Genomic DNA, 26,485 nt, shown 5'->3' with positions numbered 1-26,485 from the left:
ACGATCTGGGAGACTTTTTCTCCCAGATAGTTCGAAGATGGCGACCTCCGGTGGTAGACCTGTTTGCTACAAGGCTAAGTCGGAAGACAAAGGCTCTTCTGTTCCCTAAATCCCAGAGAAAATTCCCTGGCTGTGGACGCTCTCCTTATATCTTGGGATTTCAACCTGGCCTATGCCTTTCCCCCTTTGGATCTTCTTCCCATGATCATAAGGAAGATCAGGGAGGACAAGGCAAGGGTTCTACTGGTCGCACCATTTTGACCCTGGTTCTCATGCTTGAGGAGCATACCCATCTCCGATCCTTGGGTCCTGCCCAATGTCCCGGATCGCCTCTCCCAGGGTCCAATAATCCATCCTCAAGCATCTGGCCTCCACTCGACAGTATGGAACTTGAAAGGTCATTGCTAAGTCAAAAGGGATTTTCTCAAGACCTAGTAGCTACCCTAATGTGTAGCAAAAAACCCGTTACAACTTGAATTTATGCCAGAACTTGGAAAAAAATGTTGTCGTTTTCTGGGTCTAGAATTAACGAGGGGGCACCAATACGATAAGTTTTGGAGTTTTTACAAAAGGGTCTTGAACTAGAGTTATCCACTAGCACTCTAAAAGTTCAGGTTTCTGCCTTAGGCACCCTTTATAGCTGTGATCTGGCAGGCAATTATTGGGTTTCTCGGTTTATTAAGGCCGCGTTTAGATCGAGACCCATCATCAAAAGTAACTTGGTTCCCTGGGACCTAAATTTGGTTACAAAGGCCTTGACTAGCTCGCCTTTTGAGCCAATAGAATCAGCAACCCTTAAATCCCTCTCCCTTAAAACAGCACTACTAATAGCTTTAACCTCGGCTAGGAGGATTAGTGACATTCAGGCTCTGTCTTCGGCCTTGCCTTTTACTCAAATCCTGGATCATAGAGTAATTTTTAAACCTGATCCCGCCTATCTCCCTAAGGTAACTACTCGTTTCCACAGACTTCAGGGGGTAGTCCTACCCTCCTTCTGTCCTAATCTAAGCAATCAGAAAGAAGCAGAGTTACATACATTAGACGTAAGGAGATGTGTGGTTAGGTACCTCTCGGTCACCAAAGACTTTAGAGAGATAGCTCATTGTTTATATCCTACCAAGGGGTTAGGAAAGGGTTTAAGGTCACAAAGTCCACAATAGCTAGATGGATTAGGGAGGCTATTTCTCTGGCTTATGGGTCCAGCGGCGAGGAAGTACAAGGGTTGAAGACTCACTCCACCCGGGCTGTGGCGACCTCCTGGGCGGAGAAGACGGGTGTCTCGATAGAAGACATATGTAAGGCTGCTACCTGGTCCTCTCCCTCTACATTCTATAGGCACTATAGACTGGATATGGGTGTTTCATCTGACCTCACCTTTAGGAGAAGGGTGATCCAGGCATCTGACCTCACCTTTAGGGGAAGGGTAATCCAGGCTGTGGTCCTTCCCTAGATTACTTCGTCTTTGTAATTCTCTCGTGGTGCTGTCATGGTCGACCGATAAGTTACTTACCGGTAACTGGATTTTTCGGAGACCATGACAGCACCCATATATTCCCTCCCTTCACGTTTGTGAGAGCACTCCTTATTTATTAATTCGAATTTCACACTTAATAGGTGTGTATGATATAGTAGTTTTGTGATTGTTTACTATGTTCATTAACCTAGCGGCCCTCTCAATGCTTTGTAATCCAAACTGAGGCGAGAGAGAGGTGCCGCCCCTTTAAGCCTGTAGGTTTCCTGTCCTTGGTGGCCGGATCCCCTCTCTCGTGGTGCTGTCATGGTCTCTTAAAAATTCCATTACCAGTAAGTAACTTATGTCTTTCGCTGCATCCAGTACGCTGCGTTCAGTCACACAGTTAAATCCACATGTGTTCACTGAACAATGCAGATTTACCGCATCTAATACATTCTATTGTAGTAATTTCTGTCTCCGCAACAGAAATTAACATGCTGCGGCTCGTAAACTCGCGCTGTGGGTGAGTTACGTAGCGTCAAATAGAAGCACAGTGGGCATGGGATTTCTATAAATCCCATCCACTGTGCTTGTATCGTAGAATGCAGTATTTTGGATGCTGCGCAGGTGAGCTCATCCAAAACACTACTATTCCTGATCGTGGGCACGTACCCAAAGATGCACTTTTTAGCAAGAAAAATTCTTGCTAAAAAGTGTGTATGTCTTTTATAGTCCGAAGATAGCTTCTTGTTATCGAGAAGAACGCTGACACCGTGCCATTCTTCATCACTAAGAGAACTATGCAGGGGCACAGTACTCTAGCCTCCTCTCTCACACTGATCTATCTGATCAGTGCAGGGCAGGAGAGAATGCTGACAGAATGCTGCATGGCTTCAGTACCTGAAGGACCTTTCGCCCAACTAGATCTTTCAGGTGACGTGATTCCATGCCTGTAGGAGAGCTGTGTGTGTGTGTGTGTGTGTGTGTGTGTGTGTGTGTATATGTAGGAAAGCTGTGTGCATGTGTAAAACAGTTGAGTGTATATGAAAAAGAGCTGCTTCTGTGTATTTATAGCAAAGCTGATTATGTATGTCCTGTGCATGCAGAATTCTGTAGATGTGTGCACTGCAGAGAGTGTATATAATTTGCTTGCTGTAAAAAAAATTATAGATGTATAATACACGTCATGAAGAACCACTAACCATGGATTTGTGGTAAGGAGAGGTGTGCCCTTAGTGTCGACTTAAGCTTCGGACAGAGTAACCATTGCCATAAGGTACCGGGTGCTGACATATAAAAGTCAACACATGTATTTGAAAAGAGAACCACAGTGGCACTCACCGCTCCTGTAAAATCCAACGTCTTTATTTACTGCATTATAAAAACCTTGTGCAGGGAGGGAAGAAGCGCCTACATAGGATGACGGCCGTTTTGCACTGGCCTGCACTTCAACGGGTCCTGGGATACAGGTGGGCGGAAGGAACACACTAATATACCTTAAGCCCTCCCACCCACACCTGTACAATCAATCCCCACAGAACAGAAATAATACACCATATTCAAACAAACAGGTTTTTTTTTTATAAAAACACAGACATGTCAAATTTGTCATTGAATCCCACAGGTCCCCATGTGTGGGTACGCATAATCCATCTTGACTCTTTCATCAGAAGCAGTTTATGGTGATTATCGCCTTGTGGGGGACAGTGCACTCTTTCAATGCAAGCGAACCGCATTACATTGGGGTCTGCATTGTGTGTCTCACAAATATGCTGGATTAACCTACTTGAAACATTACCTTAGGATATTGACTTGAAATGTTCCCTGAATCTCACATATAAGGGCCTTATTGTTTTGCCTATATAAAAAAGATTACAGGGACAAAGAATAATATAAACAACGAACTGAGTTTTTTAAAAAAAATGAAATTCTGGACTTGATGAGTTATTTGCCCTATCTTGACAAATTTGGACGTCAGGTGCAGATTGCAGAACGGGCACCTCCCACATTTGAAATTACCTTTAGGTTGGACATCGCTCAACCAATAACTGCGGACAGGTGAGAATAAAAGGTGTTTTTTATTTTAATATAGATTTTTACTTTTTTTTTTTACACTGCGCACAGACACCGGCTAAGGAGACTACTTCTCGCCTCAGCTGCACCTGATAACATCAGTAGCGGCCGTCGGATGATGGGAGGAGTAGTCTTTCCAGATATCATTCTTTGTACTTTTTTGCGGCGTTTTTGACTCATTGACTTAAATTGAGTCAGTCAAATATGCAGCAAACATCCGCAGCAAATATATTTATACCTGCGTTTTTGTTCTGGATTTGACTGACTCAATTCAAGTCTATGGGTGAAAACGCTGCAGAAACGCACAAAGAATTGACATGCTGCAGAATTAAACGCTATGACAATCCTGACAGGAAAAATACTGATCATGGGCACAGCACTTCAGGATAGTCATTGCATTAGCTGACACATGGATTACCTAACATTTTTGGTGCATTTCCACACGGAAACAACACCGCGAAAACGCATCAAAGACACACAGTGTGCACATAGCCTAATTTTTTTTTTTTTTAAATACTTTTTCATTATGCTGACATGGAATAAAAAGTGATCAAAAAGTTATGTAATAAAAAAAATGGTATCAATGAAAACGTCAACTCTTGCAAAAAACAAGCCTTTATATAGCTCTGTTGGCAAAAAATTAAAAAAGTTACAGCACTTTGAATATGGCGATACAAAAATAAATTAATTTTTGTAAAAAAAAATTATAATTTGCAAAAATAGCAATTTATTAAAAACTAATGTTTAAATCTGGTCTTGCTATAATTGTACTGACTGTAAGAGGTTTATGTATCACTGAGGTGGTTGGCATCGGTGATGTAAATGCTGGAAAGTCTGTACCAGTTAGGCTATGTGCCCACTATGCATTTTTCAAGCGTTTTTGCCGCGGAATTTCCATAGCGAAAACGCTTAAAAGACGCTTGGTAATACGTGCCCCATGGTCCCCAATGATAATCCACATGTGCTGTGCACATGCTGCGGAAATTTCCGCTGCGGATTATCATTGCGGAAAAATATGCAGCATGTCCATTAATTTTGCGGAAGCGCAACGTTTTCGTCGCATTGGAACGCATGGAATCCACATCACTGCATCTGTACATGCGGATTCCATGCGTTTCAATGTGCAGATGGTACCCGGGTTTGGAGAAGAGGAGACTCTCCTCTGGACCCGGGTACCATAGAACCTGTAAAAAAAGAATAAAATAATAAATAAATATTATACTTACCTTCTGATGGCCCCCATGCCCTTTGCATGGATTTATATAGTGTGAACAAGTTGTCAAGCACTTTTCTAAGTGGTGCTAAAATCGCTTGGAAAAGCGCTTGATAACCCGCATGCAGAAATGCATGCAAAAGCACTTGACAAACGCTTCTACCTGGCGGGAAAAATGCATGTAAAATCCGCATGCGTTTTTCCTGCCAGGGAGAAGCGGAAAAAATATGCAGCATTTCTGCACCGTGGGCACTTAGCCTAACACTTGTTTACTGAGTAGTTTGTACTGAGTAGATTCCGGGGCCGGGATTTAGGAGTGACCGTAGAGCCTGGGTGGAAAAGGTCGTTCCCATACTGTAGCCTGGGCCTCACTGGCCTAATAAAAGGCAGCTGAGACAGCTCAGAAGGGGCTCTGTGCTTGATGTGAACAGTTGTGTTCTTTGGGGAGAGTGTTTAAAGCTGTTTGAGCTCCTACTGCATGCAGCCCAGAAATCAGCGAGACAATTACATTTATTTTGTTTTGCCTTGACTGAAGAAAATACTGTTTGTTATATCCTATTGTGCTGAAGAAATCAATTTTAGTTGAAGTGCAGAAAAACACAAATGTTATTTTGTGTTTGAACAGATACCTGTGCCTTCTTGTGAGCTGAAACCCCATGTGACCCCCAAAAAATCTCTCATCACTTTTACCACATGGTGAACAGCATAAAAAAACAGTAACTGAATTGCTGATTTATGATCATTTTGTGTCCGAAACATCTGAATAAAAAACAATCAAAAAATATTTTTAGTAGTACCAATAAAAACTTCAATATGTTCTGAAAAAACAAGCCATCATACAGTTTTGTTAGAGAAAAAAAATAGAAAAGACATAATTCTCAGAATATGGCAACCAAAAACAAAAAAAACCCAGTGAGTTAAAAAAAGAAACAAAAGCACAATATATAAATCTGATATTGTTGTAATTGTACTGATTTAAAGAAAAAAGCTCTCTTAAAACTCGTGAAAGCATGAACAGCGTAAAAAAAACAAATACAAATTCTTGAACAGCTGTCTATTTGATTAATCTGCCTCCCAAAAACCAGAGTGAGGTTCGGTTCACATTTATCCTGTACTTTCCGCCTAGCATTTTCCCCAGGGTTTCCGTGTAGATCCAAAAAAAAAGTGATTCAAATGGAACCCCTGAAATATAATAAGACAAAAGGAGACACTTTGGACACTATCTAGCCTTTGTTCTGACTGTGTCCTGACAATTTAAGAGTCTTTTCAGTGCACAAAAGTATGGTTGACAGTTGTGTACCTGCCTAATGGAACAGGACGGCCCTGGAACAGAGTTCAAAAGGAGTCCAAATGAACTCAATGTGCCTCATCTTAGTGAGTGGTTCCGTCAGGGGGTTTTGTCTGAACCGCTGTTTTTGGTGGATTTAGATGGAAGCCCCAATGTTACAGCACTGGAAAATATGAAACTAGTTTTTAAAAGTAACATTTTTTTCCTAAAAATAGGAAAAATTTCTGCTAATCTTCTTGCATCCAACTTCCCTCCGTCTCCAAACAAAATAAAGATAATTAACATGTCTACTTTATGGCACCATATATATTTTTTTAACTATTCTGTGCTGCATTTTTTTGTATTACCTGCAGAAAAGTTCAGATTTTTAGAAAATTGAAAATATTTCCACATTTTTCCTAACGGTTTGTGTTCTTACATGTTGTTTAACTTTATCATAAACTGCAATGTGTTGTGAAAAAAGACATTTGCATAACAGATTAGGTAATTCTGACATAATGTGACAAACATCAGGTTTGAAAAAAAGGGTTGTATTCAGAAGACTATCTGCATCCTTCTTTAATGACCGGTGGAAAAAAATAATTGTCATTGGCAGACAATAAGCAGGTTAAAGGCAACCATGTATGCTTACATTTTGGTTTCATAGGGTATTGGCAGCTATAAGATATATGTATTGTACATCTATAGGTTTAGATATAAGCACAAAAGACAAATTTGTTGCAGAAATTTTAGCAACTGATATTTACAGCATGTGCATACATTTCTGAATGCACTATGAATATGAAAGTGTCAGACATTTCTCCCTAAAATCTGACATACAGGTGCAGCTCATAAAATTAGAATATCATCAAAAAGTTAATTTCGGTTCTCCAGTACAAAAAGTGAACCTCATATATTATATAGAGTCATTACAAACAGAGTGATCTATTTCAAGGGTTTATTTCTGTTGATGATTATGTCTTACAGCCAATGAAAACACAAAAGTCATTATCTCAGTAAATTAAAACACTTTATAACAGCTGCTTGAAAAATGTTTTTAAAATCCGAATTGTTGGCCTACTGAAATGTATGTTCAGTAAATGCACTCAATACTTGGTCGGGGCTCCTTTTGCATCAATTACTGCATCAATGATCTTGATAAAACACAGTGAACCTACACCAGCAGATGACATGGCTCCCCAAACCATCACTGATTGTGGAAACTTCACACTAGACCTCAAGCAGCTTGGATTGTGTGTCTCCACTCTTCCTCAAGACTCTGGGACCTTGATTTCCAAATGAAAATTGGAACTCTGGGACCTTGTGGAGTGTGTCAATGACTGTCTTCTGGACATCTGTCAAGTCAGCCGTCTTCCCCATGATTGTGGAGACTACTGAAACAGACTAAGAGACCTTTTTAGTGCTTAGGAATCCTTTGCAGGTGTTTTTTTTTTGTTAATTATTTTAATTTACTGAGATAATGACTTTTGTGTTTTCATTGGCTGTAAGCCATAATCATCAACATTAACAGAAATAAACACTTGAAATAGATCACTCTTTTTGTAATGACTCTATAAAATATATGAGTTTCACTTTTTGTATTGAAGAACTGAAATAAATTAATTTTTTGATGATATTCTAATTTAGTGAGACGCACCTGTACCTACGGTAAATATACCTGAATATGCTCTTTGATGGTTTGCTGACTGGGTTGTCAAATTCTTGTCTGTCATTGAGTGAGACCACCAACCGGAGCCCAGAATGAGCAGAGATTTAAATGACTAAAATACAAATTATGCTGAATCTTCACAAGCCTGTATATCAATTGTGTCTGCTACCTGATGTATCAAAGGTTGTAAGCCTGCAAGCAGGGCCCTCTCTCTTCCTGGTATCTGTTGATTTATGTGATTATTGTTATTCTGTAATGTCTTTTATTGTCTGTACAAGCCCCTCTAAAATGTAAAGTGGTGCGGAATATGTTGGCGCTATACACTCCCTGACAGAAGTTATGTCGCTTATCCATGTTATGTAAATGAAAGCTTATAATCTGACGTTAAATTCATCCATTGGTTTTATAAATTACTCTTTTGAAAGCTGAAACCCTCCCAAATTTGGTATAGGTTAAGAAAATAAATTGGCATCAATGCTGAAATATTGATCATTTAATGAACACAGAATGGTCAGATTTTGGCAAGACAAAAGTTTTGTCGCCTGGTCATATAATGCACCCAATCCTAGTTTACATCCTCACCAGTGCTCAGTAAATGATCGGTTAATTAGTGATTGTGTATAAAAAGAAACCCAGCACCCCAGACCTTCACTTGAACTGCAACTTTGACAACATGCCAAAAATCCACCCTGCGACCAAAGCCTTGATTATCAAGAGGCTGAAGACCAGATCCACTGCAGAGGTGGCTGGCACCTTTTAATGTGTCTCAGCGTCAAGTACAAAGAATTAAAAAAAGATTTGAAGAGACTGGAGATGTGTTTGGCAAGCCCAGGTCCGGCAGACCCCGCAAGACAACTGCTCAGGAGGAACATTTGTTGGTTAGAAAATCCAAAGCAAGCCCCTCTTCCACTGCAGCAAAGCTCCAACAGGCCTAGTCACCTCAAGTCCCTGTGTCAACTAGAACAGTTTGTAGGATTCTGTCTCGAAATGGCTTCCATGGTCAAATCAGTGCCCAGAAGCCAGCACTAAACAAAAGGCAAATAAAAAAAACGTGTGGCATTTGCAAAGTCCCACATCCTGCTAAACAGATGGACGCTGGAAAAGTGGCAGAAGGTGGATTTCTCTGATGAATCTTCAGTAGAATTACACCACAGCCGCAGCAAATACTGCAGGAGACCTCCTGGAGCCCGTATGGATCCAAAATACACCCAGAAAACAGTTAAATTTGGTGGTGGAAAGATCATGGTCTGGGGTTACATTCAGTATGGTGGCGTGTGAAACATTTGCAAGGTGGAAGGCAATATCAATAGCCTAAAATATCAAGAAGTATTAGCTACCTCTTACATTCCAAATCATAAAAGGGGTCAAATTCTGCATCAGGATGGTGCTACATCTCATACATCCATCTCTACAACAAAGTTCCCCCAGGCAAAAAAGATCAAGGTGCTCAAGGACTGGCCAGCCCAGTCACCAGACATGAACATCATTGAGCATGTTTGGGGTAGGATGAAAGAGGAAGCTTGGAAGACAAAACCAAAGAATCTAGATGTACTCTGGGAGGCATGTAAGACTGCATTCTTTGCTATTCCTGATGACTTCATTAATAAATTGTATGAATCATTGTTGAACCGCATGGATGCAGTCCTTCAAGCTCATGGAAGTCACACAAAATATTAAATATGACTAATAGCACCACAACTTCATTCACCAATGTTATGCAACATATATTTGTATTTTAAGATAATTATTTGTTTGAATATCACATTACTTTCTGTGGGCGACAAAACTTTTGTCTTGCTAAAATCTGACCACTCTGTGTTCATGAAATGATCAATATTTCAGCATTGATGACAATTTATTTTCTTAACCTAAACCAAATTTGGGAAGGTTTCAGCTTTCAAAAGAGTAATTTATAAAACCAATGCATGAATTTAACGTCAGGTTCTAAGCTTTTATTTACATAACATGGATAAGAGACATAACTTCTATCAGGGAGTGTAGAAATGAAAATTATTATTAAAGGTTTGTTCCATGCTTAATAGAAAACAAACAAACAAAAAACTTAAGGAACGTGACTGCTAAGGTCAGACATTCAATGATGTAGAGTAGTTCAATTACTGAAGTAATAATGCATTTCTGAGCTTTTCTTTTTTATTCTAAATGATTTACTGCTTTTGTATTTTGTTAATAGCACTTTTGTTATTTTTTTCATTAATAATATTCATCAGGTATACAGAAAGGAGCACTGCTTTCTAATGCAGCTGACATTGCAGCTTCGGCTCAACACTCTGTTGCACATCACTTGGTGAAACGTACCCAAAGAGCTATTTTGTTCTGCAAGCAAGAAAGACTTTTACCATCTTCAAAAGCTTCATTGGTGAGAATTCTCATTATTTTGGGGGTATACCAGATAAAATGATGATGCTAAAGGTTTATTTCTATCTTGGACATTTATGGTATGCAATTAACTTCTAAAACGTGTCGATTACATAATTGATGCAAGTGGAATCATAGGGACCCCCTTGAGAAATATGTGATCCATCTACATTCCACCAAGTGTCCGATTTTAGAATAGAAGAAAAGGCACACTTTGCAGAACTTTTTCTTCTATTCTAAAAACAAACACGTAATGGAGCCCAGACAGACCCCATAGTAATTTATGTGATCTCTCTACTCGCATAAGTTATGCTACAGATTTATTTTGGACATGAATTCCTAAAATGAAACAGACAAATGGAATGTCCAAATGGAAATGTGAACTTAGCCTTACATTTTATTGCTGAATTGTTTATTGCGCATCTTGGACCATTAGAACTGTCAGCTGCAGGCTGTATTGTACGTTATGATGCTGTTTGCTTAGATGTTTATTATGAACAGCACAGCCATCAACTTTACTATCCAAAAGATTCTAAACCACGTCAAAATCTGTGTCTATAATCCTAATGTTTATATCAGCAACATCAAATTTCTAATATTACAATGGCACCTTTCAAATGTTGAGAAATATTAGGCAGCAAGAAAACGTTTAGTTTTTGAGGTTGAATAAAATAATACCTTGATATCTGCGACCTGATGTCATGGTTCTGAGAAATCCACATTTTTCTTAATCTGCAAATGAGCTGTTAAGATCTATGGTCAGGAGCTTATTTTAAATGAAAGGTGGTGTTTCCAGTGGGAGTAATATAGACCAGGAGAGCAGGCTGTCAGCCATTACATGTCTCACACTGGAATAAGATTTTCGGGAAGATCAGTGTTTCATAGATTGAAACAGCTCATTTACATATTAAAGAGAACCTATCAGCAGGAGTTAGCTCTGTAAACTAAAGGCATGGCCATAAGGGCGCTGTGATGCTGATTCATCTGATACCTGATATTAAGGGATTCGATCAGTGACTATTACATACTCACCTTATGAAGTTTTCCTAAAATGACGACTTGTGTGCTTCGGGGTGGCAAGTGGGGACACAGTGTCTTCTTCTGGTTCTCCTTCGCCCACCAGCCTCCTTTGCTTCTTGTGCAGTTCGCTGATTATTCAGTGACCTGCCCTGCCTCCTTTTTAAAATTCTATGCCGCCCACACAATGATGGCGCGCACAATTTTTCACGGAGCCGAAATCTTGATCTGCGCATGCGCCGCCTTCGGTGCCATTTTATTAAAGTCCTGCACACAGGATTCAGACTCACACTGCGCACGCGCCTCCCACACTGTAGGCACAGAATTTTAGAAAGGAGGCAGGTCACTGAATAATCAGTGACCAGTACAAGAAGCAGAGGAGGCTAGTGGGGGTGGAGAATCAGAAGAAGTTCCTGCTCCCAAGTCCCACCCCGAAGCACACTGAACCACAGAAGATGTCATTTCATGTAAACTTCACAAGATGAGTATTCAACAGCCACCTATCGGATCCCTTAACATCAGATATCAGATTAATCGGCATCACAGCGCCATTATGGACCCGACTTTAGGTTATAGGGCTAAATCCTGCTGACAGGTTCTCTTTAAGAAACACGTGGATTGTCCTGGAGTAAGACATCGGCTTGCAGTTATCAAGGTATCATTTTATTCAACTTTCTAACCTGCATGCTCACATAGACTGCTTAGGAGAATTGATTCTACTGACTGGTTCCCTTTAAGCAGTTTCTTCCTGTATCATTCTGCTTTTGTTTCCCTTTCTCTTCTCCCAGCTCCTCTTAGAGTTTTTATAGGCAAAAGGTGTATTTTGATTCCCTCTGCAGACCGATTTGTAGACATATTTTGAGAATGACTGATAAAACCGGAAACAAAAAATGACCAGTAGAGAAAGAAAATACATATTACAAAGTTTCTTATCTTCACTTGAACTGTAAATTAACCCCTTCCCGACATTAGACGTACCAGTACGTCCTATTTTGCAATGCATTTCCGCAAATGGACGTATCAGTACATCCTGACGATTATGGGGGCACAGAAGCTGTGCCTGCACGATCGCCACTGAGCGCTTGGCTTAAGAAGAACATGTGTATCTCTCTTTAATATAGTAACACTTCCCTGTACAAGGATGGGAAAAACCATCCCTCTTAAGCACTGTTGGTTACCCTTTTACCTCTACTAAGTATGTCTTACTTAACCTTATCCATGTGACACTTGAATTTTCTGTGCGTTGCAGGATTTTGATGACTGTTTACATTTGACCTGATACAGGTCACATGACCTATGTTACTATAACTTTTCCTGCACACTTTTGCTGTGATCAATGGATTGTATGGGTTGGACTATGTGACCTATTATAGGTCCAGTGTAAATCTGATACCAACTGTGTCTCTATCTACCCTCTGTTGCCTCATCTGCCCATGTTATGTCTGTTAATACATGAAATTAATACTATGTGTGTCTTTTAAAATATTTAAATAAAGTAGTGTACCTTTTTAGTCATCACATTGTGTTCTAACCACGTCTTATTCTGGGGTTTTTGAAACACTTATGGTCCTTCTTTTGCTTATCTAATGTTTAGTAGTATGCCCCTCATTATTTATGAGGTCTTGTTTTTCATTGTTACCTTGTTGTGCTTCAATTAAGAAATGCCTTGACAAACTATGATTGATACTACTATTCTTTATATTGTATCTGTTTGTTCATGCTATTGTGAACTGGTTGTATTGTTCAACCAACGTATTGGAGATTGCAGTTACATTGCAATAAGTAAATCACATAATTGGTGTTACAATTCAGACATTGGTTGATCCGAAAAATCTCCCCTGTGGCAGTAGCTTGAAATTCAGCACTCCCGTGCAACATTATATTACAGCAAAGACATTTTTTCCCCCCACAACGGTATGATCCTGTGATAGGGGCTCGTAGATTAAATCCTTGTATAGGATGATTACAAGATGTATGTAATTTAATCCTGCTAGGTGCACTGTGATTTTTTAAATTCATACTCCTGCGGAAAATAATATTAGGATTTTTTGGTATGATCCTTGGAAGAATAGGATCATTTGTTAGTGTTGACCAATATTTTGTCAAAACACTTCTTATATTTTTGTGAGATTGGTTGAACGTAGTGATAAAACTATATTGGATTTTTTGTTCAGTTCAAAACCCTCTTTAGTTTGTTCATTAATTGCTACTTCGTTTTCTTTATGGGACTTACCTTCTGTATTAAGACAATATAACTGGTTTAACCTCCTGGTACGTTCATAGGCATTTTTTCACCCCTTCACGACCTTTGACGTATCCATATGTTTTGGTTGGTAAGGACTTACCGAAATTTGACATATGGATACGGCCTAGCTTTAATGTGACACTGCGACCGCATTCGGGGTGATCACATTAAGGTGCCTGCTGAATCTTGCAGCAGGGCATCGGGAGTCGTCATCATGGGGTTGGCGCCGCCCCCCACAACTACGATTGCTGTGATTGGCTGTTCAATTTTGGACAGTCAATCTAAGCGATTGCCTGAAACACTGATGTCAAGCATATGATTGATACTGTAACAGCACTGAAAATAGGCTGGTGCTATGCATGTTATTCCACTTTTTTGGCGGTTTGATGAAAGCATATTTTTTACCACTTTTTATTATTTTTTTTACGGTGTTCACTAAAGGGGTTAAATAGTTTGACAGTTTTATAGATAAGGTCGTTCTGGATGTGACCATATCAACTGTGTACTTTTTTTTTTTAATATACATATTTATTGCTATATTTTTTCATTTTTTTTTGTTCTTTATTTTGTGATTTTATTTTTACTTAGCTCCTCTATGGGACTTTTATTACTCTGATCACTGATCTAATGCATTGCAATGCACCATGACTGCAGTGCATTATAGCTGTCAGTATTACACTGATAAAAAACGCCTTTTAGACCATTCTCTGGGCAGGGTATAATAGGCCATCGTAGCTGGCAGACTCGGAGATCGTCATGTGACCTCCTGCTGCCATGACTATGATCAATCCCCTTGATCACGTCTCAACGTGCCAATTGGGTGGGAGAGGGAGCACCATCCCTCTCCCAGCCATCTAAATGCTGCGATCGCTATTGATGGTGGCAATTAGGGGGTTAAATGGCTCGGGATGGTGCGAGCACCTTCCCTGGCTGTGACAACTGGAGCTCCGCTATCACTTAAGCTGAGCTCTTGGTGGCAATCAAGCGAGCACAGCTTCTGTGCCCGCATGATCACTATGTTGTAAGTTTTCGTCACTTTGCGGTAACCCTTTCCCAATCATGACGTAAACCTGCGTCAAATGTCGTGAAGGAGTTAAAAAGGTTCTCTGGGTCTAATCATTATCTGTCCGACTGCATAGTTCTTCAAATGAGACCGGTGGCGGTACGGCTGCAGCGCACCCACCTATCAGCTGAAAACTGTTCCTTAAGCAGCCAGACCTAAGCGATTTACGGGTGGAACATAGCAGCCCTGCACATCTCTCAGTACACGAGTACTGAGCCTGTTCTCCTATTTAAGTGAATGTATTACAGTATTTAGACAGCAGCCACTAAACAATGTACTTGCTATATACAGCAACCCCGTACATCTCTTAAGCTACATGCACACTGCGTCCGTGCACCTAGCCTACAATATACTCCTGGAAACTTTTCCAGACATATACTGTAACGTCACCATGGCTGACCATTCACCAGACACAGGCTAAACGTTTGATCTTTCAGCCTCTGTCTGACTGGCATGCACTGATGTAACTGTATAGGAAAGGTTGGCAGATTGAACTTTCCTATATAGGGGGACAATGTAAAGAGACATATTCAGCATGGTACACATCTCTTTACAGTGTGTCACTATGGTGGATGGTTTCTTCGCGATCCATGCTGACATTGCACGCAACAGTGTCGACAAGCGCAGGGTAGACCTAGCCTTAGTTCGAGTTGCTGCCAGAGTAGTATCAGCTGATTGTGAGAGTGTGGGACCCCCACCAATATTATATTGAGATGAGTCGTCAATTGTTAGGTCATGGACAACCCTTTTAGCAATCTGTGTGACACATGTCTCCAGAAGCACAAGTATGTTTGCAATTTTCACAGTGTGACATCCATGGTGCACTGATATCTGGAAAATTCCAGTGGGGTCAAAATAACCACTACATCCCTAGATGATTTTCCTGAGTGTAATTTACAAAGTGGGACCACTTTGGGGGGATTTCTGCTATTTTGGAAGCTTAGGGTCACTGCAAATTGTGCCCACTTTATGAAACTCTGTTCCCTAAAAGCCAAATGGCACTCTGTCTCTTCTGACCCCTGACGTACGCCTGAACAAAAGTGTATGACCACATATAGGGCATTTCTGAAATTGGAAGAAATAGCATATTAATTTATAGCCATGGTTAAAATGAAACATTTTGATCTAAATCTTATTATTGTAACATAACAAATGTAATTTCGATGCCTAAACAGTTGAAAATGCGATGAACCAGGCCCCCGGTGTCACCAATAGCAAGTGGACTCCTCCCCCCCGTTTATCCAGAGCCCCCGCACTTTCCTGAGTGTGGCGAGTGGTGACGCCAGTCATGCTGCACACCTTTAGTATTAAATTAATGGTGTACAAATGCTCTATGTGGCCAATATACAAACATATACATGACACCTTTGGTGGTCAGTTGTGCCGCCCTTTGTATATGTTACTGGCCTATTTTGTTCTCATATATATGATGCATCAGCACACTGCGACTAATGAATACATTAACTCCAGTATTGCTGTAAACAATAAAAACATTAAGGTACTTGACTTTTTTGATCAAAGAGAGCAAAAGCCATGCAACGACATCAAGGTGTACGTTTTAGCAATGTCGGACTGGGGTGTCTGGGGCCCACTGGAGGAATTGATCCTCAGGGCCCACCCTACAGCAATATGCAAATAACTGTTAGCCGATATCCCCGTTGTAGTGGAGCGCCGACTGTAAATCACAGGCGGCTCCTGCACATCTACTGTGCACATACTATAACTGGGATGTAGAATTACGGTAGTTTCTATTAAAGGGGTTCTTTGGTTAAAACAAGTTATCACCGATCCATGGGATCCACAGGATCGGTCACTGATTGATCGTTTGGGACCGAAATTGGAAAACGCACCTATCGGAAGAATGGGGACATTTTATCCCTGACAGGACACTTCTCCCCATTTTAAAATGCAGCAGCAGGTGGGACGTATGACTGCAGCTCCATTCATTCTCTTTGAGGATTCCAGAAAAAAAACAAGAACAGCCACTGAGGGAATGAATGGATCAGTGGTCAAGTCGCACATGAGTTCCAGTCTAATGGGGATAAAAGCTCCACACTCTACCAATCGGTGCGGGTCCCAGCAGTCAGACCCCCACTAATCAATAATTTATCACTTATCATGTGGAGAAGTGATTACTTGTTTTCCCTGGAGAACCCCTGTAAGTGCATCTTGTTCCAAGTATTTAATCACTAATGGAAATAAAGAATCTACTTCTAAGTAATATCAGAGAGAACAAATGACCACCATACACAACACAATCCACTATACCAACACCAATAGTACCACATACAAGGGAGAAATACTGCCACACCATGACCAGACCACATATTACCACCACATAGTGACCGAATAATACTATATACAAGGGAGAAATACCACCACACCATGACCAGACCACATATTACCACCACATAGTGACTGAATAATACTACATACAAGGGAGAAATACCACTACACCTTGACCAGACTACATATTACAACAACATAGAGACCGAATAATACCACATACAAGGGAGAAATACCACCACACCGTGACCAGACCAGATATTAACAGCATATAGCGTCTAAATAATTCCCGATCATTTCTCTCCCCCACCCCCATCATTGCTCTCCCCCCACCTCCTCCATCATTGCTCCCTCAAAATCCCCATCATTGCTCTCCCCCACCTTCTCCATCATTGCTCTCCCCCACCTTCTCCAACATTGTTATATCTCCCCCACCTTCTCCATCATTGTCATATCTCCCCCACCTCCTCTATCATTGTCATATCTCCTCCATCATTGCCATATCTCCCCACCTCCTCCATTATCATTGCCATATCTCTGCCCACCACCTCCATCATTGCCATATCTCCCCCCACCACCTCCTCCATCATCATTGCCATATCTCCCCCACCACCTCCTCCATCATTGCCATACCTCCCCCCACCTGCTCCATCATCATTGCTTTATCTCCCCCACCTGCTCCGTCGTCATTGCCACATCTCCCCCACCTGCTCCATCATCATTGCCATATCTTCCCCACCTGCTCCATCATCATTGCCGTATCTCTCCCACCTGCTCCATCATCATTGCCATATCTTCCCCACCTGCTTCATCATCATTGCCATATCTCCCCCACCTGCTCCATCATCATTGCCATATCTCCCCCACCTCCTGCATCAACAGTGCCATGTCATATCTCCCCCCACCTCCTCCATCACCATGCCATGCATATCTCTCCCTACCTCCTCCATCACCATGCCATGTATATCTCCCCCCACCTCCTCTCTCACCCCAACATGCATATCTCCCCCTACCTCCTCCATCACCATGCCATGCATATCTCCCCCTACCTCCTCCATCACCATGCCATGCATATCTCCCCCCACCTCCTCCATCACCATGCCATGCATATCTCCCCCCACCTCCATCACCATGCCATGCATATCTCCCCCATCTCCTCCATCACCATGCCATGCATATCTCCCCCAACCTCCTACATCACCATGCCATATCTCCCCCCACCTCCTCCATCGCCATATCTCTCCCCACCTCCTCCATCACCATGCCATATTCCCCCCACCTCCCCCATTGCCATGCCATATCTCCCCCACCTCCTCCATCACCATAACATGCATATCTCATCCCACCTCCTCCATCACCATGCCATGCTTATCTCCCCCACCTCCTCCATCACCATGCCATGCATATCTCCCCCCACCTCCTCCATCACCATGCCATGCATATCTCCCCCCACCTCCTCCATCACCATGCCATGCATATCTCCCCCACCTCCCCCATCGCCATGCCATATATTCCCCCACCTCCTCCATCATCATTTCCATGCCATATCTCCCCCCACCTCCTACATCACCATGCCATATCTCCCCCACCTCCTCCATCACCATGCCATATTCCCCCCACGTCCCCCATTGCCATGCCATATCTCCCCCAACCTCCTCCATCACCATTGGTCTCTCTATTCTCCCCCCCGCCTCCTCAATCACCGTTGCTCTCCCTCATCTCCCCCCACCATCAACATTGCTCTCCCTCATCTCCCCCCACCATCACCATTGCACGCCCTCATCTCCCCCCACCATTACCATTGCACTCCCTCATCTCCCCCCACCATCACAATTGCTCTTCCTCATCTCCCCCCACCATCATCATTGCTTTCCCTGATCTCCCCGCACCATCACCATTGCTGTCCCCCTTACCTCTCAGCACGTTCCACCGCAGCATCGTCCTCTGCTTTCTGCCCGGCATCTTTCTCCCTGACACAGGCTCGCTCTGCATGATGAAGTCATCAAGTAGCGCGAGCCTGTGTCAGGGAGGAAGCGCCGGGCGGGAAGCAGAGGTGAGGACGGATCCCTCCAGCTTCGCTGCCATTTTCCTCCTGTCGGCAGCGGAGCTGGAGGGATCGCTCCCTGCCCGCCGCACAGGATGAGGGCAATCTGGCCATGGGCCCCCCCGGAGCCAGATTGCCCTCATCAGCCACACTGCAAGGGCCTCCTGACCTTCCGGGCCCTTGCAGTACGGAGCACTGGTGGCCATGTTAACCAGGGGCCCCTTGCGTCCTGCTCGGGGGCCCGCCGAGGACCCGGGCCCACTGGAGAATTCTCCGGTGTCCCAGTGCCCCAGTCCGACCCTGCCTTTTAGTATAGATGGATGGTTTCTAACCACTATATGTCCTACCTCTATGTGCCAAACCACACCTCACCTGAATGAGGACTGAAAAGAAAACCAGGAGTAGCTCGCACTTAAAACCTTGTATGGGAAAGATACGTGGATAAGGGTGCTCAGCTTTTTCAGATGAGGCCATGGAGAGGTAGGACATATAATGGTTACGGACCATCCACATTAAAAGGTATAGTTTGACATGGTTGGATGGCTTTTACGCTTTGATCAAAAAACGCTAACTAAGTACCTTAGGTTTTTGACAGCAGTATTGATGTTTATATATTCATTAGTCGCAGTGGTCATATACATATATGATACATCCACACGTTCAAGCATAGTCTACTTTCCAAAAAGCCACTCCTTCCCTTTGAAGCTCTGCTGTGCGCCCAATCAGTAATTTTACCCCACGTATGTGGCATTTGCATGATCGGCACAAAATTGCACAAGAAATTGGGTGGTTCATTTTCTCCTTTTGCCCTTATAAAAATTAAACATTTTTGGCTAAAGCAATATATATGGGGAAAAAAATAATTTTTCATGTTCACAGTCCAATGTTTTAAAATTCCTTGAAGCACGTGTGTTTGTAAAGATTTGTAAATTTTGTTGGAAAAATGAAATATTACTGCTAAACGTTTAACCCTTCTCACTTAACAAAAGTAGACATCTGTTAAATGTTATTTATTAATTATTTTGTATAGTATGACTTTATTTTGAGGGCATAAAAATTCAAGGTTCAAATATTGTCACCTTTTTCATATTTTTGCCAAATTGTACATATTTTCATAAATAAACGCAAATTATATTGACTTAAATGTACTACTATCATGAATGAAGTGCAATGTGTCACGAAAATCACTGGGATATGTTGAAGCATTCCAGAGTTATTACCACACAGTGACACTGGTCATAATTGAAAAATTTGGCTTGTTAAGAAAAGTGAAAAAGGCTTTGGCATGAAGGGGCTAAAGTCCCATAGACATGCTGGTAAATGATACAGTGCAGGAGTGGTCAGACAGATTGAAGAAGCAGGAGAGAACTGTGTCCTTGAGGCCGATTGAATGGAGCATGGTGAGGAAAAACTGGTGATCCACAGTGTCAAATGCAGCAGGGAGTAGTGACAATTACATTTAACTATTAGATCGGTAGAGACTTTAGTAATGTCATTTTCAGTAGAGTGTAACAGAAACCGGATTGTAACAGGTCAGTAAGAGCGTTATCTGAGAGATGGCAGATTATGTAAGCGTGGATGAAGCAAGAGTGGACCAAGCATTCCAGGATTTTAGAGATGAAGGAGAGATTAGAGACAGGTCTGTAATTAGCAGCGCAGTTCTGGTCGAGGGATGTTTTTTAAGTAATGGGTTTATGATGGCATGTTTGAATGAGAAAGGTAAGATTACAGAAGAAAGAAAGGTGAAATATTTTAGTTAGGTGGGAAGTGACAGTCGGGGAGTGGTACTAAAGGAGATGAGAGTGAATAGGGTTATTGATGCAGGTTGTAGGTTGAGAAGAAGCATGGAGCCTGGTAACTTCTTCTGTGACAGGTTCAAAGAAGGAAAGTGAACTTGAGTTGCAGGAGTGAAGGGGTTCCAAGCTGTGAAGAGATTGAGTAAAAAATGTCCTGACCACTGACTTCAACTGTTTGCTTGTAGTACCAACCCAAACCCCTCTTGGGCTCACTCTGTCACCCCATTTTTAATCATTTTATCTTTTTCATGTTATGATATTCCCCTCCCCTAATTTTACTTCAAGCTGTTAATAAATATACAGAAATTTAGATTTGGGGTTGAGGTTGTGAAGATGGGTATCTGATCATGTGTCCTTTTTTACATTTAGTGTTTTACTTGGCCTGTAATATACCTGATTTTTTATTACATGTTCATACAATGTGGAGCTTTTCACACTCTCTGTACCTTTTTCTTTGCTATAAATAAAGTTATTAAAACAAAATTACAAAGGCTGCCTATTAGACCCCTGCCAATTGTTGGCTCTAGTAGGCTTCCTTTCCTGAGTGTATGGGCCATTGTTGGGCCTCAAGTTGCCATAACAACTCAGTGACACTCTATGATCGTACACATGCATTTACTTGCGCCAGTAGGTTGCTAACTACTTTGTGTGGTATGATCATATCTGTCTTAAAAGCAAAAAAAATGAAGTTTTAAAAGTAAAAGCATTCTAAAGTTATTGCCACACAAAGAAGCACAAGTAATATTTGAAAAATGATGCTCCATCCTGAAGTTCAAAGTAGGCTGTGATATCAGGATCAAATGCTTTTCTTTTGCATTTATTTTTCTTTTTACCTTTGTTGTATGCAACATTTTTATATTATAATTTTTAGATTGTTCAGTTTTTAATTTGTCTTACGATTTTTTTGTTTGCTCCCCATTGGAATAATGGGCTACTGTGTCTACTTGTAATCTACGTGAATAATTCACATTTTTCTTTTTTATGAACAGTGATGCTCTTGGCTTTAGTAAGTTATCTGCAATGCGATGCTTATACAGTGGCATGTAAAACTTTGGACACCCATGGTCAAAATAATTGTTAATGTGAACAGTTAAGCTAGTTGAAGATTAAGTGATCTTTAAAAGGCCTCAAGTTGAAGATGACACATTCCCTTTGTATTTTAGGCACAAAATATATATATTTTCATATTTTCCATTTTAAAAATTATAAAAAGGAAAATGGGCACCCTGCATGGTTAGTACCTAGTAGCACCCCCTTTTGAAAGTATCACAGCTTGTAAACGCTTTTTGTAGGCAGCCAAGAGCCTTTCAATTCTTGTTTGAGGAATTTTCATCCATTCTTCCTTGGAAAATTCTTCCAGTTTTGTGAGATACTTGGGTCGTCTTGCATGCACTACTATTTTGAGGTCTAGCCACATATTTTCAATGATGTCCAGATCAGGGGACTGTGAGGGCCATTGTAAAACATTCAGCTTGCACCTTTTGATGTAGTCTATTGTGGATTTTGACTTGTGTTTAGGATCATTATCCATTTGTAGAAGCCATCCTCGTTTCAACTTCAACTTTTTTACAGATGGTGTTATGATTGCATCAAGAATTAGTTGAAATTTCATTGAATCCATTCTTCCCTCTACCCGTGAAATGTTCCTTGTGCCACTGGTTGCAACACAGCCCCAAAGCATGATTGATCTACCCCATATTTAATGGCTTGCGAGATGTTGTTTTCCTGAAATTCTGTACCATTTTTTTCTCCACACATACCTTTGATCATTGTTCTATTTTAACCTCATCGTTCACTGTACTTGCTTCCAAAATGCATCGGGCTTATTTAGATGTTCTTTTCTATACTTCTGACATTGAATTTTATGGTGAGGATGCAGGAGAGGTTTTCTTATGATGACTCTTACATTAAGGCCATATTTGTGCTGGTGTCTCTGAAGAGTATAACAATGTACCACAACTTTAAATCTTCCAGAAGATCTTTTGCAGTCAAACGGGGTTCTGATTTGCCTCTCTAGCAATCCTATGAGCACTCTCACTGAAATTTTGTTTGGTCTTCCAGATCTCCACTGTTCCTGGTAACTGCCATTTCTTAATTACATTTCGAACTGAGGAAAGAGCAAAGCGTTTTCAAGGTGCCATCTACTTATAGCCTTCTCCAGCTTTGTGGGCCTCCACCATTTGCATTTTCAGAGTGCTAGGCAGCTGCTTAGAAGAACCCAATGGCTGCCATTTTTTGGCACATGGTTAGAGAGGGTTGGGTTTTTATAAAGCTGGGGAATTTGCATCACCTGGTCTTTCCTAACGCTAAAAGTGAACAATCCATAGCCCTAACAGGCTAATTAAGGTCTGAAAATTATCTGAGCACACAAATCTCCAAGAGTGCCCAAACATTTGCATCGGCCAATTTCCTTTTTGTAATTTTTAAAATGTAAAAAATTACAATATATATATATTTTTTTGCCTAAGATACAAGGGAAATGTCATCTTTAACTTTAGCCCTTTCAGAGATCATTTCATCTTTATCCGGACTGTAAGATGCGTATTTCATGCGTTTCCGCGGCGTTTTTGCAGTTGCGTAAACGCCGCGGAAACGCATGAAAAACGCATGGTAGAAGGGAAGCAATGTTCCCCAATTGAAATCCGCATGTGCTGTGCCCATGATGCGGATTTTTCCGCAGCGTAAACGCTGCGCTCAAAAATCCGCAGCATGTCATTTAATTTTTCGGAAACGCGGCGTTTTCGCCGCCATTGACTTGCATTAGAACGCGCCAATTCCGCAAGACTGCATCTGTACTTGCGTAATTGGCGCGTTCTAATGTGCGGATGGTACCCGGGTGTGGAGGAGAGGAGAGTCTCATCCACACCCAGGTACCATTAAAAAAGCTGTAAAAACAAGAATAAAATAAAAAATATATATATACTTACCATCTGTCGGCCCGCGCAGCGTTCCTGCTTGCTTCCCGGCACTTGCAGTGAGTTGTAGGACCTGCGGTGACATCAGAGTCATGTGACGGGTCACGTGACGCTGACGTCGGCAGGTCTTTCAATTCAAAGTTGCCGGCAGCCGGGAGAACGGAGTGAGCAGGACAGCACGGGCCATCGGAGGTAAGTATATACACTCTCTCGGGTCACACTATATAAATCCATGCTGTTTGCATGGATTTATATAGTGTGACCTAGTTGTCAAGCACTTTCCAGGTGATGCTAAAATCGCCCTGAAAGCGCTTGTCAATCTGCATGCGGAAACGCATGTGAATCTGCATGTGGATCCGCATGTATTCTGCAGGAAAAACGCATGCACAATCTGCATGCGTTTTTTCTGCCAGGGAGATGCAGAAATGATGCAGAAATTTTCTGCTTCATTTCTGCATCGTGTGCACATAGCCTGAGGCTGTGTGCCCACGTAGCGTTTTTCAAGCGTTTTTGATGCGGAATTTCCGCAGTGGAAACGCTTGTAAAACGCTTGGTAACCCGCACCCCATGGTCCCCAATGGGATTCCGCAAGTTCTTTGCACATGCTGCGGATTTTTCCGCAGCGTTTATGCTGCGTTCAAAAATCCGCAGCATGTCATTTAATTTTGCGTTTCCGCAAGCAGAATTGCCTTTGTCCAATGCATAAAAAACGCAAGGCAATTCCGCATGTGGAAAACGCGTGATAAATGCGCGATAAACGCGTGCGGAATTCCGCATGCGTTTTTCCGGGAGAGGACTTGCAGAAATGAAGCAGAAATTTTCTGCTTCATAAATGCAACGTGGGCACATAGCCTAACTGTTCACACTGCAAACTTTTACATGCCACTGTATATAGCTTGCATCTGAAAAGTTAATATATTATGGTTACTGATCTCTGTGCTATTAAAAGATCCATTGGAACAAACGCTGTCAACTGATCATGTATCAACTGACGCAATAAATTATTCTGTGCTAGACTAAACAAATTATTTTTCAGACTTTATCAAGTTAAAATCTCCTAAAATGATTGTATTTTACTTTTGTGCATTTTGAGTTGCTATGGTGATCCTAACCAATGACAGTTTTGAAAATAAATTCGTGATGAATTAATGACAAATTAAAAAAGATTGAGTTGATATTCATAGATGTCCAAAGTGTGGCTATATAACTGTCTGTATGTTCCTATTTTAGGTTGTATCTGGAGGGGTTGCCAGCAATAAATATATTTTAAAAGTGCTACAAAATTTAACAGATGATCTGGATATGTCTTTGTTGTGTCCTCCACCAAACCTCTGCACAGACAACGGTGTTATGATTGCCTGGTAAGATAACAGGGTTGAAAATTTTCACATATTTACCTAACCACATCTGTATATATAAGTACATCTAAAAGCACAGCTTTTTAGACACCCCTAATCCATCTGGATTTACTTACAGAAGGGCAACAGTGTTACCCAGCTACACTCCCAATATAGCAATTGACATTCAAGAAGGGTCCAGTGCTGGTTGCTTGACTTCTTAGATGCCTCTGTCAGCGGTCACAGGGTGCTGATGGAGAAACCTGGTATCTACAGCTTGACAAAGGTACTCAGTTCTGCTATAGGGTTTTTGCCTACTAGGGTTTTCACAGACAAGCACAATGACCAGTAATTACTTTATGTGCCTGTGCACATAAATAGTTTACTCGCTAACTGGTGGAAAAAAAAATCACATCGAGCACTAGTCTAGTGCATGCTATAGAAGGCAGTTCCTACTCCCATCCACTATGCAAATGACCACAAGCTCCACACATGAAAAATCAATTTGTGGATATGATTGACAATACCACCATATGAACCCAGCATTAGACTGATGTGGTCAGTTGATTCACAGCTACATATAAAAAATTACTTACAAAAATAATGAATTTGTTTATGAATTAAAACTAATATTGTTTAAAAATGGTAAGCCATCTAAAAAACATTATTGCTGCAGAAATAATGATTCATAGAATAAAGCTATATTTAAAGGGATTTTCCCACGAACGAAAGTTCATTTTAATCAATAGATGTTGGAATAGTAATAACTTCCACAATTGAATGTATTTAAATATAATGTTCCTGTGCTGAGATAATCTTATAAATGTGCCCCTGCTGTGTACTGTGTAATGGCTATGTCTGACCATGCAGGAACATGGTGTGATCATACCACATCTCCTGGGCAGGGGAGGACGCAAAAGAGTATACAGACATTACAGCAGTGGATCGCTGCTGATTAGTGTTGAGCATTCCGATACTGTAATATCGGGTATCGGCCGATATTCGCGGTGTCGAAGTTCCGATACTGAGTTCCGATACTTTTACAATATCGGATACCGGAATCGGAAGTTCCCATAATGCCTGCACTCTGCAGCCTCTGAAGGATGACAAGCTGGATGGCAGCGCTCAGCTGCGATCCAGCCTGTCATCAGAATGCCATAACGGCGTGAGAGAATTCTCCTGATTTTTTAAAAGCCGGCGGGCAGTAAAAAGCCAGCGGGCGGTAAAAAGCCGCCGGCTATTAAACAATCACACAGCCCCATACTGCTTCCCCGCAGCCTCCCACCCCGATCCTCCGCTCCCCTCTCCACCTCACATCCCGATCGTAAGTTAGGACCGGGCGGGGAGCGCAGCACCAAGGAGCAGGGAGCGAAGGACCCGGGCGGGGAAGCCGGCAGTGAAAAGACTTCACCGCCGACTTTCCTGTTCTGTGCTGCGCTCTCCCGCCGGTTATTTCAAATGAACAGCTAAGGTATCAGGTGATGCTGATCAGCTGTTCATTTGAAGTACCCGCGGTGCCCTCAGAGGGTTCATGTGAGTTCATGCTTCACTGCATTGCATGAACTCACATGAACTTTCCCACGGCCGCACAGGTCAGCCACACCTCCCAGACCATCAGACCCATCATGATTGGTGTGTGCGCGGTGTCTGTGCGATGTCTGCGGGTGTGTGCGCGATGTCTGCGGGTGTCTGTGTGCAGGCAGACATAGGCCGATGTGACACTACTACTCC

At 41.8% G+C, this 26,485-nt stretch overlaps 1 protein-coding gene across 2 annotated transcripts in view; it reads left to right on the top strand.

Moving 5' to 3' along the window:
* The window catches only part of OSGEPL1 (O-sialoglycoprotein endopeptidase like 1), a 152,750-nt gene that overhangs the window by 82,680 nt on the left and 43,585 nt on the right, over positions 1-26,485 (top strand). For both annotated transcript variants that reach the window (XM_073647843.1, XM_073647844.1), the window contains exons 5-6: positions 9,904-10,052; positions 24,648-24,778. In XM_073647843.1, the coding sequence (XP_073503944.1) occupies positions 9,904-10,052; positions 24,648-24,778 (280 nt within the window). The remainder of the gene's footprint in view (positions 1-9,903; positions 10,053-24,647; positions 24,779-26,485) is intronic.

Source organism: Phyllobates terribilis, unplaced genomic scaffold (genome assembly GCF_046119375.1).
Source record: "Phyllobates terribilis strain yellow unplaced genomic scaffold, ASM4611937v1 Scaffold_9__5_contigs__length_417890890, whole genome shotgun sequence".
Classification (NCBI taxonomy): domain Eukaryota; kingdom Metazoa; phylum Chordata; class Amphibia; order Anura; family Dendrobatidae; genus Phyllobates; species Phyllobates terribilis.
This window is presented reverse-complemented; position numbering and strand designations above follow the sequence as displayed.